This window comes from Amblyomma americanum, chromosome 3 (assembly GCF_052857255.1).
Source record: "Amblyomma americanum isolate KBUSLIRL-KWMA chromosome 3, ASM5285725v1, whole genome shotgun sequence".
Lineage (NCBI taxonomy): Eukaryota > Metazoa > Arthropoda > Arachnida > Ixodida > Ixodidae > Amblyomma > Amblyomma americanum.
In genome coordinates, this window is record NC_135499.1 from 71,931,757 (window position 1) to 71,945,378 (window position 13,622).

The window sequence follows — 13,622 nt, forward strand, 5'->3', positions numbered from 1 at the left end:
GATTAAAATTAGCACAGCCAGATTCGAACCCGACCGCGGCGCCTGTGTTTCGATGGAGGCGAAACACTAAGCCGCCCAGGTGCTGTGAGTTGTCTGTGCACGCTAAAGATCCCCAGGTGGTCGAAATTATCCCGGAGCCCTCAATACGGCACCCCTTTCTTCCTTTCTTCTTTCAGTCCCTCCTTGATCACTTCCCTTACGGCGCAGTTCAGGTGTTCGCCGATATGTGAGACACTTTTGAAAAAAAGCTACGGACCCAAAACGAACCATTGCAGTACTGCTGATGTCAGAACAACTTCATGAGATTTTTTGTTGTTAATAACTACGCGCTTTCGTCCAGAATTTAGTCATTAACGTAACACCATGAAAGTTTTTCAACCAATAAGTCATGAGAAACAATGTCGAAAATTTTCCGAACATCCAAGAAGATGATATCAGCGGAGCAGACCATGTCTAAAACTAGGTGATGGACAAATAGCCACGTCTAAAAACCATGTTGATTAGGGCTTAGCAATGTGTAGGTATCTAGGTGATGTATAATACTAGTAAAAAAGATGTGTTCAGAATTATACAAACAAACTTGTTAATGAAATAGGTGGATAAGAGAATACAGTGCTACGAGATCACAATTAATGTTCAGGCACAGCATTGGCCATTTTCCAGTCATTAGGCAGGGTGCTTAGTTGTGACGACATTGTATTCACCTTATCACCTTCAGTTTTGTTAACTTTGGAATAATTCAACAGATGCTTCTTTTTGTGCGGCATGTATTCCGAAAAAACATTACCCTATGCTAATCTCCACCCCTTTTAGTTTTCTGCATGTAAAACCACATACCCCCTTAGTTTGAACGAGATAAATTTTGCTATGATTGACGCTTTTTTTTCCTGGGTGTGTTTTCCAATACGATGCGTCCTTTCTATTTTTACTTCCCCGCAGGCGAAAGTTGACCTGCACAGCTCAAAATCCCTATATTCAGATTCCTTATATGTTTGGCGTTCATCATCATCGGCAAAGCCGAAAAGAACTAGGCTGCACTGTAAGCTCCGATTTTTCAAATAATGAACCTTTGCAGCAAGTATTTGGTTTGGTTTGGCTTGGTGTGGTTTATGGGGGTTTAACGTCCCAAAGCGACTCAAGCTATGAGGGACGCCGTAGTGAATGGCTCCGGAATAATTTCGACCACTAGAATTTCGCCTTCATAGAAATTCTGGCCCCGCCGCGGTGGCTCAGTGGTTAGGGCGCTCGACTACTGATCCGGAGTTCCCGGGTTCGAACCCGACCGCGGCGGCTGCGTTTTTATGGAGGAAAAACGCTAAGGCGCCCGTGTGCTGTGCGATGTCAGCGCACGTTAAAGATCCCCAGTTGGTCGAAATTATTCCGGAGCCCTCCACTACGGCACCTCTTCTTCCTTTCTTCTTTCACTCCCTCCTTTATCCCTTCCCTTACGGCGCGGTTCAGGTGTCCAACGATATATGAGACAGATACTGCGCCATTTCCTTCCCAAAAAAAAACAATTATTATATTTATTATAGAAATTCCGCCGCCGCGGCCGGGATCAAGCCCGCGTCTTTCGGGTCACCAGCAGAGTAACTACTGTTACGTATATTGCTTTTGTTTAGTGTTTCAAAGTGATTATGTGCTTTCTAGTGCAGTTTTCCAATTTGTGGACGCGTTCTGAGTGCTGCTTGACTACTGTAAAGAACTAGGCAGTAGTATAAAAGGGGAAAGAGCCTGGCAGAGCTTAGTGAGGGTTGTCTCGTGCTTGCTAACTGAGCAGTTGCGTTTCGGCGTAGTTCTAACGCTTGCTGGGAACGAAAACAAAAATGGCAACTCTCCCGAAGTCACTTTGCAGTGTCCTGTGTGATCCTGAACCTCAGAACGAGGCCTTCTCTGTGCGCTGCGCTCAAGCAACGTCGAGGGACGACCGGTTTTAATTACGAGCGTCATCGAGCGACATCCCTCCGGACAGCGGATGCAGTCCCCTGACCATCGGGATCTCCTTCTCCCGGCGGGGCGGTCTGTTACGTTTCGCCTACGACGCGCGGTATAGCCGGCGCGGATGCAACGGACGCCGGGGCTTCGTTCAAAGTGGCGGTCCTTTTGGGCCCGTTCAGTGCTGCCGTAACGCCTCCCGCCAAGCGCGTCCAGGCAGGTTTCAATGCCACGTGTCGTCGTGTGTGCGTGTGTGTGTGTGTGTGTGCATGTTGGTGCCCACGCTTGTCAAAGCGCGGCAGCCGGGGAGAGGAGCTCGCCAACTGGGAGGCGAGGAGGTCTGACCGGCGCCGGCCCGGCGGACGCGCCCGTCACGTCTGTACATGTCCGTGCGTCGCCGTCTCGTGCGACTCATCCCAAGCCGTTCCTTCTTGCCCTCGACTCCGAGGGTATAAAAGGCAGCTGCGCCGGACGCCAAAGAGGGACTTCGATTTCTCCCTTCGAGTAACGTGGTCGCCCTGACCGGCTGCTCTTTTGCGATGCCAGAATAAACAAGTTGTTCTGTTGCCAGTCGACTCATCCTTTGCCGGGACCTTCGGATGTTTCCAGCTGTGCCCCAGGCCGCCAGGCCAACGCTACCCTTGGGGCTTGCAACCCATTTGCAACAACTGGTTGCCAGCGGTGAGATCCCGACAACGGAGGCCAGCAGCGAAGATATGCGGTCAACTGTATGCTGAGCAGCACAACGACCATCCGGGAGCAGTGCAACGAGCCCTGTGTGATGACTGGTTGCCTGCAACGGAACGACTGCGCTGAATTCTTGGCTGCTAGGTTTGGTGAGTGCGGGACTTTCTTCTTCTGAGTTTTGCCAGGCTTTTGTTAGTGTCAGAAACAGCTGGTAATTGTGTTGTCGTTGCTGCCGGGTTAGTTTGCGGCAAGACAATAGTAGGCAGTAGAGAAAGCAGCATTCGGAGCAGCCATGGATTTGAAGTCGTTGCGCAAACCGAAATTGCTGGAGCTTGCAAGAGAGTTGGGTCTGGATGTCTCAGACTAACTCAGAAAACCAGAACTGCTAAGAGCTATTCTTGAGTTGGAGGCTGAGGATGACGAGCTGTCGGAATGTTTTGAGACCATTGAGGAGAGGGAACAAAAAGAAAAAGAGGAGCGCGAACGTAAAGAGCAAAAAGAGAAAGACGAGCGCGAACGTAAAGAGCAAAAAGAGAAAGACGAGCGCGAACGTAAAGAACAAAAAGATAAAGAAGAGCGCGACCGTCAACACGCTTTGGAAATGAAGCGTCTCGAGGTAGAGATGGAACGCGCTCGTAATGGAAGTCAGGCACACGGTGCAGGAGAACCAGTATCGTTCAAAATGACTGACCTGATGCGGCCGTTTAAGCTTGGAGAGGACATTGGTTTGTTCCTGGTAAACTTTGAGCGAACGTGCGAGAAGCAGGGGTTCTCTCGGGAAACGTGGCCACAGCGCTTGCTCACTTTGTTACCCGGCGAGGCGGCCGACGTAGTCGCTCGCTTGAAGAGAGAGGAGGCAGAGGATTTCGACCAAGTGAAATCGAGTCTGCTAAAAACGTACAGGCTGTCAGCGGAGGCGTTCCGTCGGAAGTTTCGGGAAAATGAAAAAGGCAGAAGCGAGTCATATACAGAGTTTGCCTACAGGCTTTTGTCAAACATGCAGGAGTGGCTCAAAGAAGAGAAAGCGTTTGGTGACCACGAGAAAATTCTCCAGTGTTTCGGGCTGGAACAGTTTTATAGTCGGTTACCTGAGAACGTGCGGTACTGGGTCTTGGATAGGCCAGACGTTAGTACAGTGGCTAAAGCCGCCGAGCTAGCCGAGGAGTTTGTGACGCGTCGGGCTCGCGGAGCTAAGGACGGTCAAAAGGGTGAATTTGGCTCCAAGTCTGAGAGGCCGAAGTTCACACCCATGAGAGCAAGGGGGGACACACGTAGTGCGGATGCGAGTGAAAGCAGTCCGACCGAACGTAAGGAGACGGCGGCAGCCGAAGCCGAACGCAGAAAGCGGTTCGAGACGAGGCAAGCGCGCGTGTGTTATACATAACAGAAGCCGGGTCACTTTTCGGCGCAGTGTCCAGAAACAAAAACGAAAGTCGTGTTTTTGTCATTATGCAGCACTGACGAGAACATGAAGCTTCTCGAGCCTTACATGCGAGACTTCCTCGTGAACGGGAAAGAGTGCCGAGTGCTTCGTGATTCCGCAGCTACAATGGATGTAGTTCACCCCTCTTACGTAGAACCCGATATGTTCACGGGCGAGTGCGCATGGATCAAGCAAGCCGTGGAAGCTCACAGCGTGTGTCTGCCCGTAGCAAAAGTGCTTATTGAAGGACCTTTCGGAGCAATTGAGACGGAGGCCGCAGTGTCATCTATGCTGCCCCCCCCCCCAGTACCCGTACCTATTTTCAAACAGGTCCGATCACCTCCTGCGCGAGAAGGGGCTTTTGTTTGGTGAGGCTAGCGTTCAGGCCTTAACCAGATCGAGAGTTCGGGAGCTCGCTGCAAAGGCGGTAGTTGCGGGGCCGACGTTGTCGAACAATGAGAAAGGGTCGGAGGCGCAGCAAGCTGATATTCCGAGCACGTCCAAACTGGATAAAATTGAGCCTGTAGCGTTGAAGGCACCAGGTACTGGAGAGGAAATGCCCGACACGGGAAAGTTAGAAGAGCTTCCGGTCGAGCTTCCGGGACTAGGCTCAGTGACGAACAGGGAGGACACTGATCAGGTCATTAGTGACTTAATCATTAAAGCACCGCTGTCGGCTGAGCAGAAAACCGAACTACACCAACTCTTACAAGAGTTTCAATGTCAGTTCTCTGAGAGGCCTGGTAGGACTTCTGTCCTTACTCATGATATAGAACTTACCTCCCCAGAGCCAGTACGATCCAAGGCGTACCGGGTGTCACCCCGCCAGCGCGATATTATGCAGGCTGAGGTAAAGAAAATGCTACAGCTCGGAGTTATTGAGGCGGGTGAGAGTGATTATACCTCCCCTTTGATTTTAGTTGAGGTACCGGGCAAGGAACCTCGTCCTTGCGTCGACTACCGCAGACTTAATTCCATCACTAAGGATCAAATTTATCCGATCCCTAACATCGAGGAGCGCCTTGAGAAAGTTAGTAGCGCTCAGTTTATTTCCACCCTAGATCTTGTTAGGGGTTATTGGCAGGTTCCACTTACAGACGAGGCTAGTAGGTATGCGGCGTTCATTTCACCAATGGGAACATTCCGTCCTAAAGTTTTGAGTTTTGGTTTGAAGAACGCGCCATACTGCTTTTCAAGCCTCATGGACAAAGTGTTGCGGGGACAGGAAGAATTCGCTTTACCGTATTTAGACGACGTAGCGATATTCTCCGCATCCTGGTCTGAGCATATGGCACACTTGTGGGCAGTGCTAACCCGCCTGCGCGAAGCGGGCTTGACAGTCAAGGCTCCCAAGTGCCAATTAGCACAGGCCGAGGTTGTCTACCTCGGTCACGTGATTGGACAGGGTCGTCGCCGCCCCTCTGAAATAAAGGTGGCTGCTGTGCGAGACTTCCCGCAACCGCGCACGAAGACCGATATTCGGTCGTTCTTAGGTGTCGCCGGCTACTATCAGAGGTACATCCCCAGGTACTCCGATATCGCGGCTCCCCTGACGGATGCTCTAAGAAAAACAGAGCCCCAAACAGTCGTCTGGGGCGAGACAAAGGAAAGAGCTTTTAGCGCCCTAAAGAGCGCCCTAACAAGCCAGCCTGTGCTACGATCGCCAGACTACACAAAAAGGTTCGTTGTGCAGTGCGATGCTAGTGAGCGAGGCATGGGCGTTGTACTGTGCCAAAGGGACAATGGAGAAGTGGAACACCCCGTCCTGTATGCTAGTCGTAAGCTGACCTGTCGTGAGCAGGCGTACAGCGCCACCGAGAAAGAGTGTGCGTGTCTCGTGTGGGCCGTTCAGAAATTGTCATGCTACCTAGCCGGCTCGAGGTTTATCATTGAGACGGATCACTGCCCTCTCCAATGGCTGCAGACCATCTCTCCCAAAAATGGCCGCCTCCTGCGCTGGAGCCTCGCTTTGCAACAATATTCCTTTGAGGTGTGTTACAAAAAGGGGAGTCTCAACGGTAACGCCGATGGCTTAAGTCGAAGCCCCTAACGTAGGAATCCGCCTCAAAGTTGTTTGTTAGTGATGTTTTCTTCCTGAGGCAGGATTTTTAACATATTGCTTTTGTTTAGTGTTTCAAAGTGATTATGTGCTTCCTAGTGCAGTTTTCCAATTTGTGGACGCGTTCTGAGTGCTGCTTGACTACTGTAAAGAACTAGGCAGTAGTATAAAAGGGGAAAGAGCCTGGCAGAGCTTAGTGAGGGTTGCCTCGTGCTTGCTGACTGAGCAGTTGCGTTTCGGCGTAGTTCTAACGCTTGCTGGGAACGAGAACAAAAATGGCAACTCTCCCGAAGTCACTTTGCAGTGTCCTGTGTGATCCTGAACCTCAGAACGAGGCCTTCTCTGTGCGCTGCGCTCAAGCAACGTCGAGGGACGACCGGTTTTGATTACGAGCGTCATCGAGCGACATCCCTCCGGACAGCGGATGCAGTCCCCTGACCATCGGGATCTCCTTCTCCCGGCGGGGCGGTCTGTTACGTTTCGCCTACGACGCGCGGTATAGCCGGCGCGGATGCAACGGACGCCGGGGCTTCGTTCAAAGTGGCGGTCCTTTTGGGCCCGTTCAGTGCTGCCGTAACGCCTCCCGCCAAGCGCGTCCAGGCAGGTTTCAATGCCACGTGTCGTCGTGTGTGCGTGTGTGTGTGTGTGTGCATGTTGGTGCCCACGCTTGTCACAGCGCGGCAGCCGGGGAGAGGAGCTCGCCAACTAGGAGGCGAGGAGGTCTGACCGGCGCCGGCCCGGCGGACGCGCCCGTCACGTCTGTACATGTCCGTGCGTCGCCGTGTCGTGCGACTCATCCCAAGCCGTTCCTTCTTGCCCTCGACTCCGAGGGTATAAAAGGCAGCTGCGCCGGACGCCAAAGAGGGACTTCGATTTCTCCCTTCGAGTAACGTGGTCGCCCTGACCGGCTGCTCTTTTGCGATGCCAGAATAAACAAGTTGTTCTGTTGCCAGTCGACTCATCCTTTGCCGGGACCTTCGGATGTTTCCAGCTGTGCCCCAGGCCGCCAGGCCAACGCTACCCTTGGGGCTTGCAACCCATTTGCAACACTACTGAGCCACCGCGGTGGGTCAGCAGGTATTTATAGCAGCGAATTTTGGTATACAGCTTTAGTGCTGAATTCACCCACCAAACTCTGAAGGTCTCCTAAGTCCGTAATTCGAGTTCCAAGATTTGCTAAACGAGCGTTTGAGTTCATCATTTTTTTGTTAGCTTGGTACCCCTCAACGGTATCGAGTTTGCTTTTAATTTATTTGTTATCTTCTTTCTGCTCATCGAAGAGTTGCTGCACAATAGTGTCATCACAGCCATGATTAAGTTCTATATCACCGCATGACAACATCAAAAAGTAGAATGCTAGCCTGCGCAGTAGCACAAAACATGCCCTATACGGTACGCGCTTTTTTCATTAGAAATGTGACAGCATACACACTTAAAAAGCACTTGAAGTGTAACCGGCCATGCAAGCAGAAAACGGCAGGCAGAATTGTCATTACAAACCTGCAGCAGGAACGGGAAGTTCCTGAGCGACGCAAGCATAGTAGTACCGGTTACACGGTTCAAGTACACACTGGCATGCTGTTCCTTAAAGGGACACTGGCGAAAACGCTATCACTTTTTTACGTTAGTAAAATGCTATAGTGTGGGTTTTCGCGGCTTTGTTGGCGCTTTTACGGCAGTAAAAGATGCATATATTCCCAAGAGGCTTGGAATCGAAGTTTAGAAGCTTTTTCCCTCGAAAATTAAAAATTGGTTTTTGGGGAAAAGAAATGGCGCAGTATCTGTGTCACACCTCGGTGGACACCTGAACCGTGCCCTAAGGCAAGGGATATAGGAGGAAGTGAAAGAAGAAACGAAGAAAGAGGTGCCGTAGTCGGAGGGCTCCGGAACAATTTCGACCACCTGAGGATCCTTAACGTGCACTGACATGGCATAGCACACGGACGCCTTTGCGTTCTGCCTTCATCGAAACGCTGCCGCCGCGGCCGGGTTCGAACCCGGTACTCCGGATAAGTAGCAGAGAGCCGTGACCACTGAGCCCCTACAGTTCAAATTCCATGTTCACTGATGACGAAAAACGAGAAGAGTGACGTGAAGCGGCAGAAGCGGAAACGGGTGTGATTGCTGGCGGCGAGCGCTCGGCTCCCGCCTCGCAGCACCGAAATGAAAACTCATGCCGGCCGGACGTCGAAAGCCGGACGTGCAAGCCGTAGCCGCTTCGTTTACGTTTGCACCAACGTTACTGCGGATCCTGTTCCCGCTTCTGACGAAGGATTTCTCGCAAAGAGGTGCGCCCTGCATTCAGCGACCTCAACTCCACACGGAGTGCGATGCTTTTGAGGGCTGGGGCGGCGGGTCGGGGAAGGCAATTCGAGCGCCAATAAGTGGGCAGCGTCCCTGTCACCGCCCAGCCACTGTCACGTCTGACGTGCAGCGACTGGTACGTGCTGGAATATTTAAATTCTGTAATAGTAGTCCTCGTAGGGATGGTTATGCAGCCCAGCGTCTTGGCACGTTGCCTAAGCGAACACTCCGAGCTGTGCGTTCGCTAACGTGCAGGCTCGTTGAACATTGGTTATACGCACCTCCTTTTCCTCGTCGCAGTGCCGTGCCGTAGCACGAAGTTCGTCCGAGAAGCACTGAGAGAGGCACTTGGAGGTCCTCTTCTGCTCCGCCTTTGTAAATCGAGTCGCTTAACGAAACCATGCGCGCACGCAGAACGCATAGCCGCGAACCACCCCAACACGTACCGGAACTCAGCTGGCCGCCTGCTGCGGCCTCCATTGTGTGTGTAAGAAGACACAGGAGCACAATTGGCTTGTCATTTATCGCAGTGGCCTTTCCCGTGTCAATGATGGTAGTGACGCTGATGATTGAAAGCCATCTGCGCACAACAGGACGGCCAGAAATAGTGTTTTTCCACTTGGTGTTCTTTCACTTAGTCTGCAAGCCGTTTTTCTTTTGTTCAAAGAATAAATGCTTTTATTCTCAGCATTCAAAAAAGATGCATCTACAGGAAACAGAGAGCTATGTCTTCATGGTAACTTTATTGTCACATCTCGTGCTCGTCTCAGCTTTGGCTTCGAAATAGGCAGTTGCACATCGTAGAACACTCCTTGGCGCACCCTCGTACCGGCGCCTCAGTATCTGATACAACCACTGCGTGGTCACATTGTTGCGGACTGAGTGGTCGTAACGACGTTGTCCTGGCAGACTTCAAATAAACCAGTTAGAGTTGACAAAAAAAGCAAGATGAAATAAGCAAAGACCTGCAGCAAGCGCTTTACACCGATCAAACTGATACCACCATGAAAAACAGGATCTATATATTGTAAACAATACCTGAGACATTTTCAGTGTGTTCTGGGGCATTTAAGATGTTATAGGTCGCAGGTCAGATTTGCTTGAAGGCATGCATCAGGCACGGCGATCCGGTTATGAAATGCGCCATTTTTTAGAACAGGCTATCTTGCGTTGTTTGGATCGCCGAAAGATAAAGTCCGGCAAACGGGTTAGTGCTCTTCGCGTTGCAATCCCGTAACATTACAACACAAGAAGAAATAAAATAGTTTGAGGTTTTATAGGTTCTGAAGTAAGGATGAGTAACAAATATCCTTTTCTTTGTTGCGATAAATGAGTGTTTTGCAAATATTCGGGTCTAACAGACAGAAGTTATCATCATTTACACACGACTACTCTAAGTAGGAGAATATCGTTAGCGCACTCTGTGGAGCGTGTTGGCGCCGTCGCGAGTGGGCTCCGTAAACCCGTCCATCGCTTCTCCGCCTGATTCCTCCTCATCAGTGGTGTGGATGATGCCTATCAAAGAGCGTTCGCTACTAAACATCGCTTCGGAAGTCGAGTGCATCGCTCCAAGGCCGCGGGGTCGCAAGGCGACTGTGGGTTCCTCGGTGGTGATCGTCTTCTCCCTGGCGACAACCAGCTCGCTTGACTTGAAGAGGAAGAAGACGACGGAGAGCGTGAGCAGGACGAGCAACGTGGCCGCCACCATCACGCATGCGTTGACCGTCCTGTCTTGGTCGTCCTCCTCCCGCGAGTAAGAAGGGAACTTGGTGGATGGCTTGTCCGTGCCCTGCATTACGCAGTTTGCGAGATGGGAAAGTTCCTTGTCGTTCGCATGCTCCAAAGTGTATACATGTGATGTCATATACATGATATCACAGCTGAAATTAACGAAGGCTTCAGAAACGACATATCACTGCACTCAAAACCAACCAATTATGCGCTGTTGGGAGTCGCTACGCATTTGCTCCTTATTGTATCAATCATATCTAACCTTATCAGTTAATGTTCCCTGGCTACCTTTCGAAATTTTGGCAGAATATACAATGTGTATATTTATAAGTTGTGGATTGTGTTGGAGAACAAGTTACTACGGTGTTTCTCACCGGCCACCATTCATGTAATACAGCCTACCTTGAAAGAATGCCCATGAGGCACAAAAACACCCATCTGAGATTAGCCGATTCACATACCACAGCACAAACAACTAAATTGTTTTATCTCAGACCTCCACACCCCTTACCTCATCCTTGCTTAACCTTGGTCCGGCAATGCACTCCTTCACTTTCACTAGCAAACTAAACACGCACCTGCCTTCGCCGCCTTAGTCAGTGTCGAATGCAGGCGGTCACGCCTGCAAGCGCATTTTACGCGCAAGACCCCTTTCAACTGACGTTGAAGCCCTCGCGGCTTACGCGCCCCGTATTCACGCTCGCTGGCGTCGCTACACAGAGGAAATGATTACGTGCCCTCACTGCACGATGCTAACGGGCGGCGGCATATCCCACCTCCTGTAGGACTGCCCTAGTTTCGCCTCTGTCCGTTCTGAGATCCGACCCTACCGTCTGAACTACCGCTCCCTCCTAGGAAGTGATTGTGATGTCCAAACGGCGTTTGCAAGATATGGCTCCCTTATTGGCCTGATCAGAGCATTGTGAAGAGAATGACGGCTGCTGCATACTCTGTCTGCTCCTTATTACCTCTTCCCATTGCATTTGCACTTCTTAACATAAAAAAGAGACTTTCAACACAATTCAGCTCCTTCTCAGACCCACCGCAGTGGCTCGTCAGCCATGGCGTTCGGCTACAAACCCATGCCCGCGGGAGTAACTGCACGCACGAAGTGAGCATTTAGATGGAGGCGCTCTAAATATATGCCGAACACTATACGTTTTACATGAGTTCTGTCTCTCACTTCGATGTGATAGCCGTGCTGGTCACTTTAGTTTGGACAGCGTCGATGTAAATGCTGTATTCATCTAGCTGTTTTTAAACACGATGCTCATGTTTCATATTGGCACCTTTTTACCGAAGCCAACAGCTCAGAAGCTAGAAAAGTAGTCCTAATTAAATATTTGCTGTGGCAGAATGGCAAAAATGCCGCAGACTTCATCAAGTGACACCCGACAGCGTTCACGTGAATTTATTCGAATTGAACAATTCGCTTTCCTAAAAATGTGGCTTCAACCTGTACTTTATATACTGATTATATCACTATGCACGTCTTGCTTTTCAGCACGTATTGTTTTGCAGTCATATTTTTCATTGTCACTGTATATAAGTTTTCGTACCGTTCTATTTCTGATTAACTTCTAGATCTTCACGGTTCTACCCTGCTGACCTCTCAAAAGTACAGTGCTTGTGTGTGTGTTAGAAAATACAATAATAAATAAGAAAATCAGTAATGTTCTCCGTCCCTGAAGCTAGGATAATCCGATATTACATGGTTTCAAAAGCTCTTAAAGGCACCAAAGATTGATCTGCGTACTTTCTATGCAGAGTGGGTACATTTCGTAACTTGAGAGAATGAGCTAGGGTCACCTGGCAATCAAGAGCACCCTGCATGTCGTCAAATGAAACCCACACACCGCGTATCCCTGCTTCCTGGGGGAGAAGTAACACTTAGAACTGCGAAATCGTGTGCTCTCCTAAAGCTCTCAATGAGAGTTTTGAATTTTGGGGCGCAGTGGGTAAAACGAGAACGACCCATAACCAAAACCTGCTTGTGGAAAAGTGCAATCTTCGAAAAGAGGACCAACAGCCAAAAGCATGAAGTGACACCACGCAACAAAAAGTAATGATACGGCGTAGTTTTGACCTCAGTTTACGCGCGTAGCACTGAAGCTGTTCGCCCCATGTCGCTATATCCTGTTCGCTGAGAGGGCACTATGGTCATGCAGAGTGCACCTACTTCAATCCTTCGCTCACCAACGAATCCTTGCGGACAATCACCTAACCTGCGTCGGAAGGAGCCCCTTCACGGCGGGCAGGCTGTTGTGTTCCTGGACAGCCGAATAGAAAACATTCTCCAATACCTCCTCCGTAGGGCGTTTGTGGAAAACTTCGGCCCGGTGCGGCAGTAAGTGAGGCATTCCATGAGGACCGTGTGTTTTTGCTTGCGGCTGGTGCTGGTAGTTCGAGGCACTGGGAGCAGCATGGTGGGGGTGATGCGGACGAACGTCTTGTGGTAGCAGTCCGGATTCTGCCAATGGCACCTTGGCGTGTTGTAAGGTGTAGTCGCTTTTGATTAACGCGCGGCCCTTGCAATTCGAACAGAGCTGAGGCGACTGGGGTGTGGCGGGAACGTGATGCGGCCGCCAGCTTTTCGATGACAATGTGGCCCAGTGTGTGCTTACAGCCGCTCCATGTTGGTCCATTTTTCTTCTTCGTCAGCAAAAAACCAGCTGATCTGCCCATGGGCGGCGCTGACACACGTATGGAAGCGGCATCTCCCCATCAGCCGGTGAGATTTCGTGCAATTATGCATTTGCTTTCACATTATAAAATTTGGGGTCATATGAGATGAAAAATTATTTAATTGTTGGAGTTAGAACGCTACTGCAGCTTTTTTAATAGGTCTAATTATTTCTCCACCTGCGCTTTTAAACTTCTCCCTACCTTTTATTTTTTTGTCACAGCATGTCTTTTCGCACAAAGTATTCTACAGACCTGCGGACTATTTCCTCATTACCTTCTATAAAAGCGATGTAGTGTGGCTGCCCGGTTTGCAGCTGTTTTGGTTAGCTTCCTTTGCAGCAGGATGGTGGAGGTGATGCTGACAAACTTTTCTAAAATAACTCGCACTCCACTACACAGTGTCTATCAGAGCGGTATAGCTCATTGTATCTCCGTGGCTGCGTTGTGGTTACCTTTTAGAAATATCCAGCCATCATGAAGTAGCTCGTGTCCCTCCCTCGCGACCTCCCTGGTCGCTCTGGGAAGCACCATTCCCTCTTGAAGAAATAGCCTCCAAACAGCTGTTTTCAGCCCTGATATCTTATTGTATGCTATCCAGTAACTGCTCATAAAACATCCTGTATAAGTATCTTTCCTTCTAATATCATCAGTCCCAAACCATCCGGGCCCTGGCGGGTCCTGTCACTGGTATCGCGGCGCTCAGGGTTCGTGGCGTCTAGTGCTGTCGTTCTCAAAGGATACAAATCTGACCAAGTTGCCGTCTGCTAGAGGTGCCATCCAAGCAGCACCGGTAATCGG

General features: G+C 50.2%; 1 protein-coding gene across 1 annotated transcript; it reads right to left on the bottom strand.

The window, feature by feature from the left end:
- Window positions 1-9,819: 9,819 nt before the first annotated feature.
- Window positions 9,820-12,755, bottom strand: LOC144123822 (uncharacterized). Its single transcript, XM_077656561.1, has 2 exons — window positions 12,365-12,755; window positions 9,820-10,197 (listed from the first exon to the last, which is right to left on the bottom strand). The coding sequence occupies exons 1-2, from the start codon at window positions 12,497-12,499 to the stop codon at window positions 9,820-9,822; spliced, it is 513 nt and encodes a 170-aa protein (XP_077512687.1). The 5' UTR covers window positions 12,500-12,755.
- Between the last annotated feature and the right edge of the window lie 867 nt (window positions 12,756-13,622).

Excerpts from the sequence above, each read along its gene's own strand:
- LOC144123822 (XM_077656561.1), bottom strand. The coding sequence starts at position 12,499 with ATGCCTCACTTACTGCCGCACCGGGCCGAAGTTTTCCACAAACGCCCT. Across the intron at positions 10,198-12,364 it reads AGGGGCTCCTTCCGACGCAG|GGCACGGACAAGCCATCCAC; the intron begins GTTAGGTGATTG and ends TGCGTAATGCAG.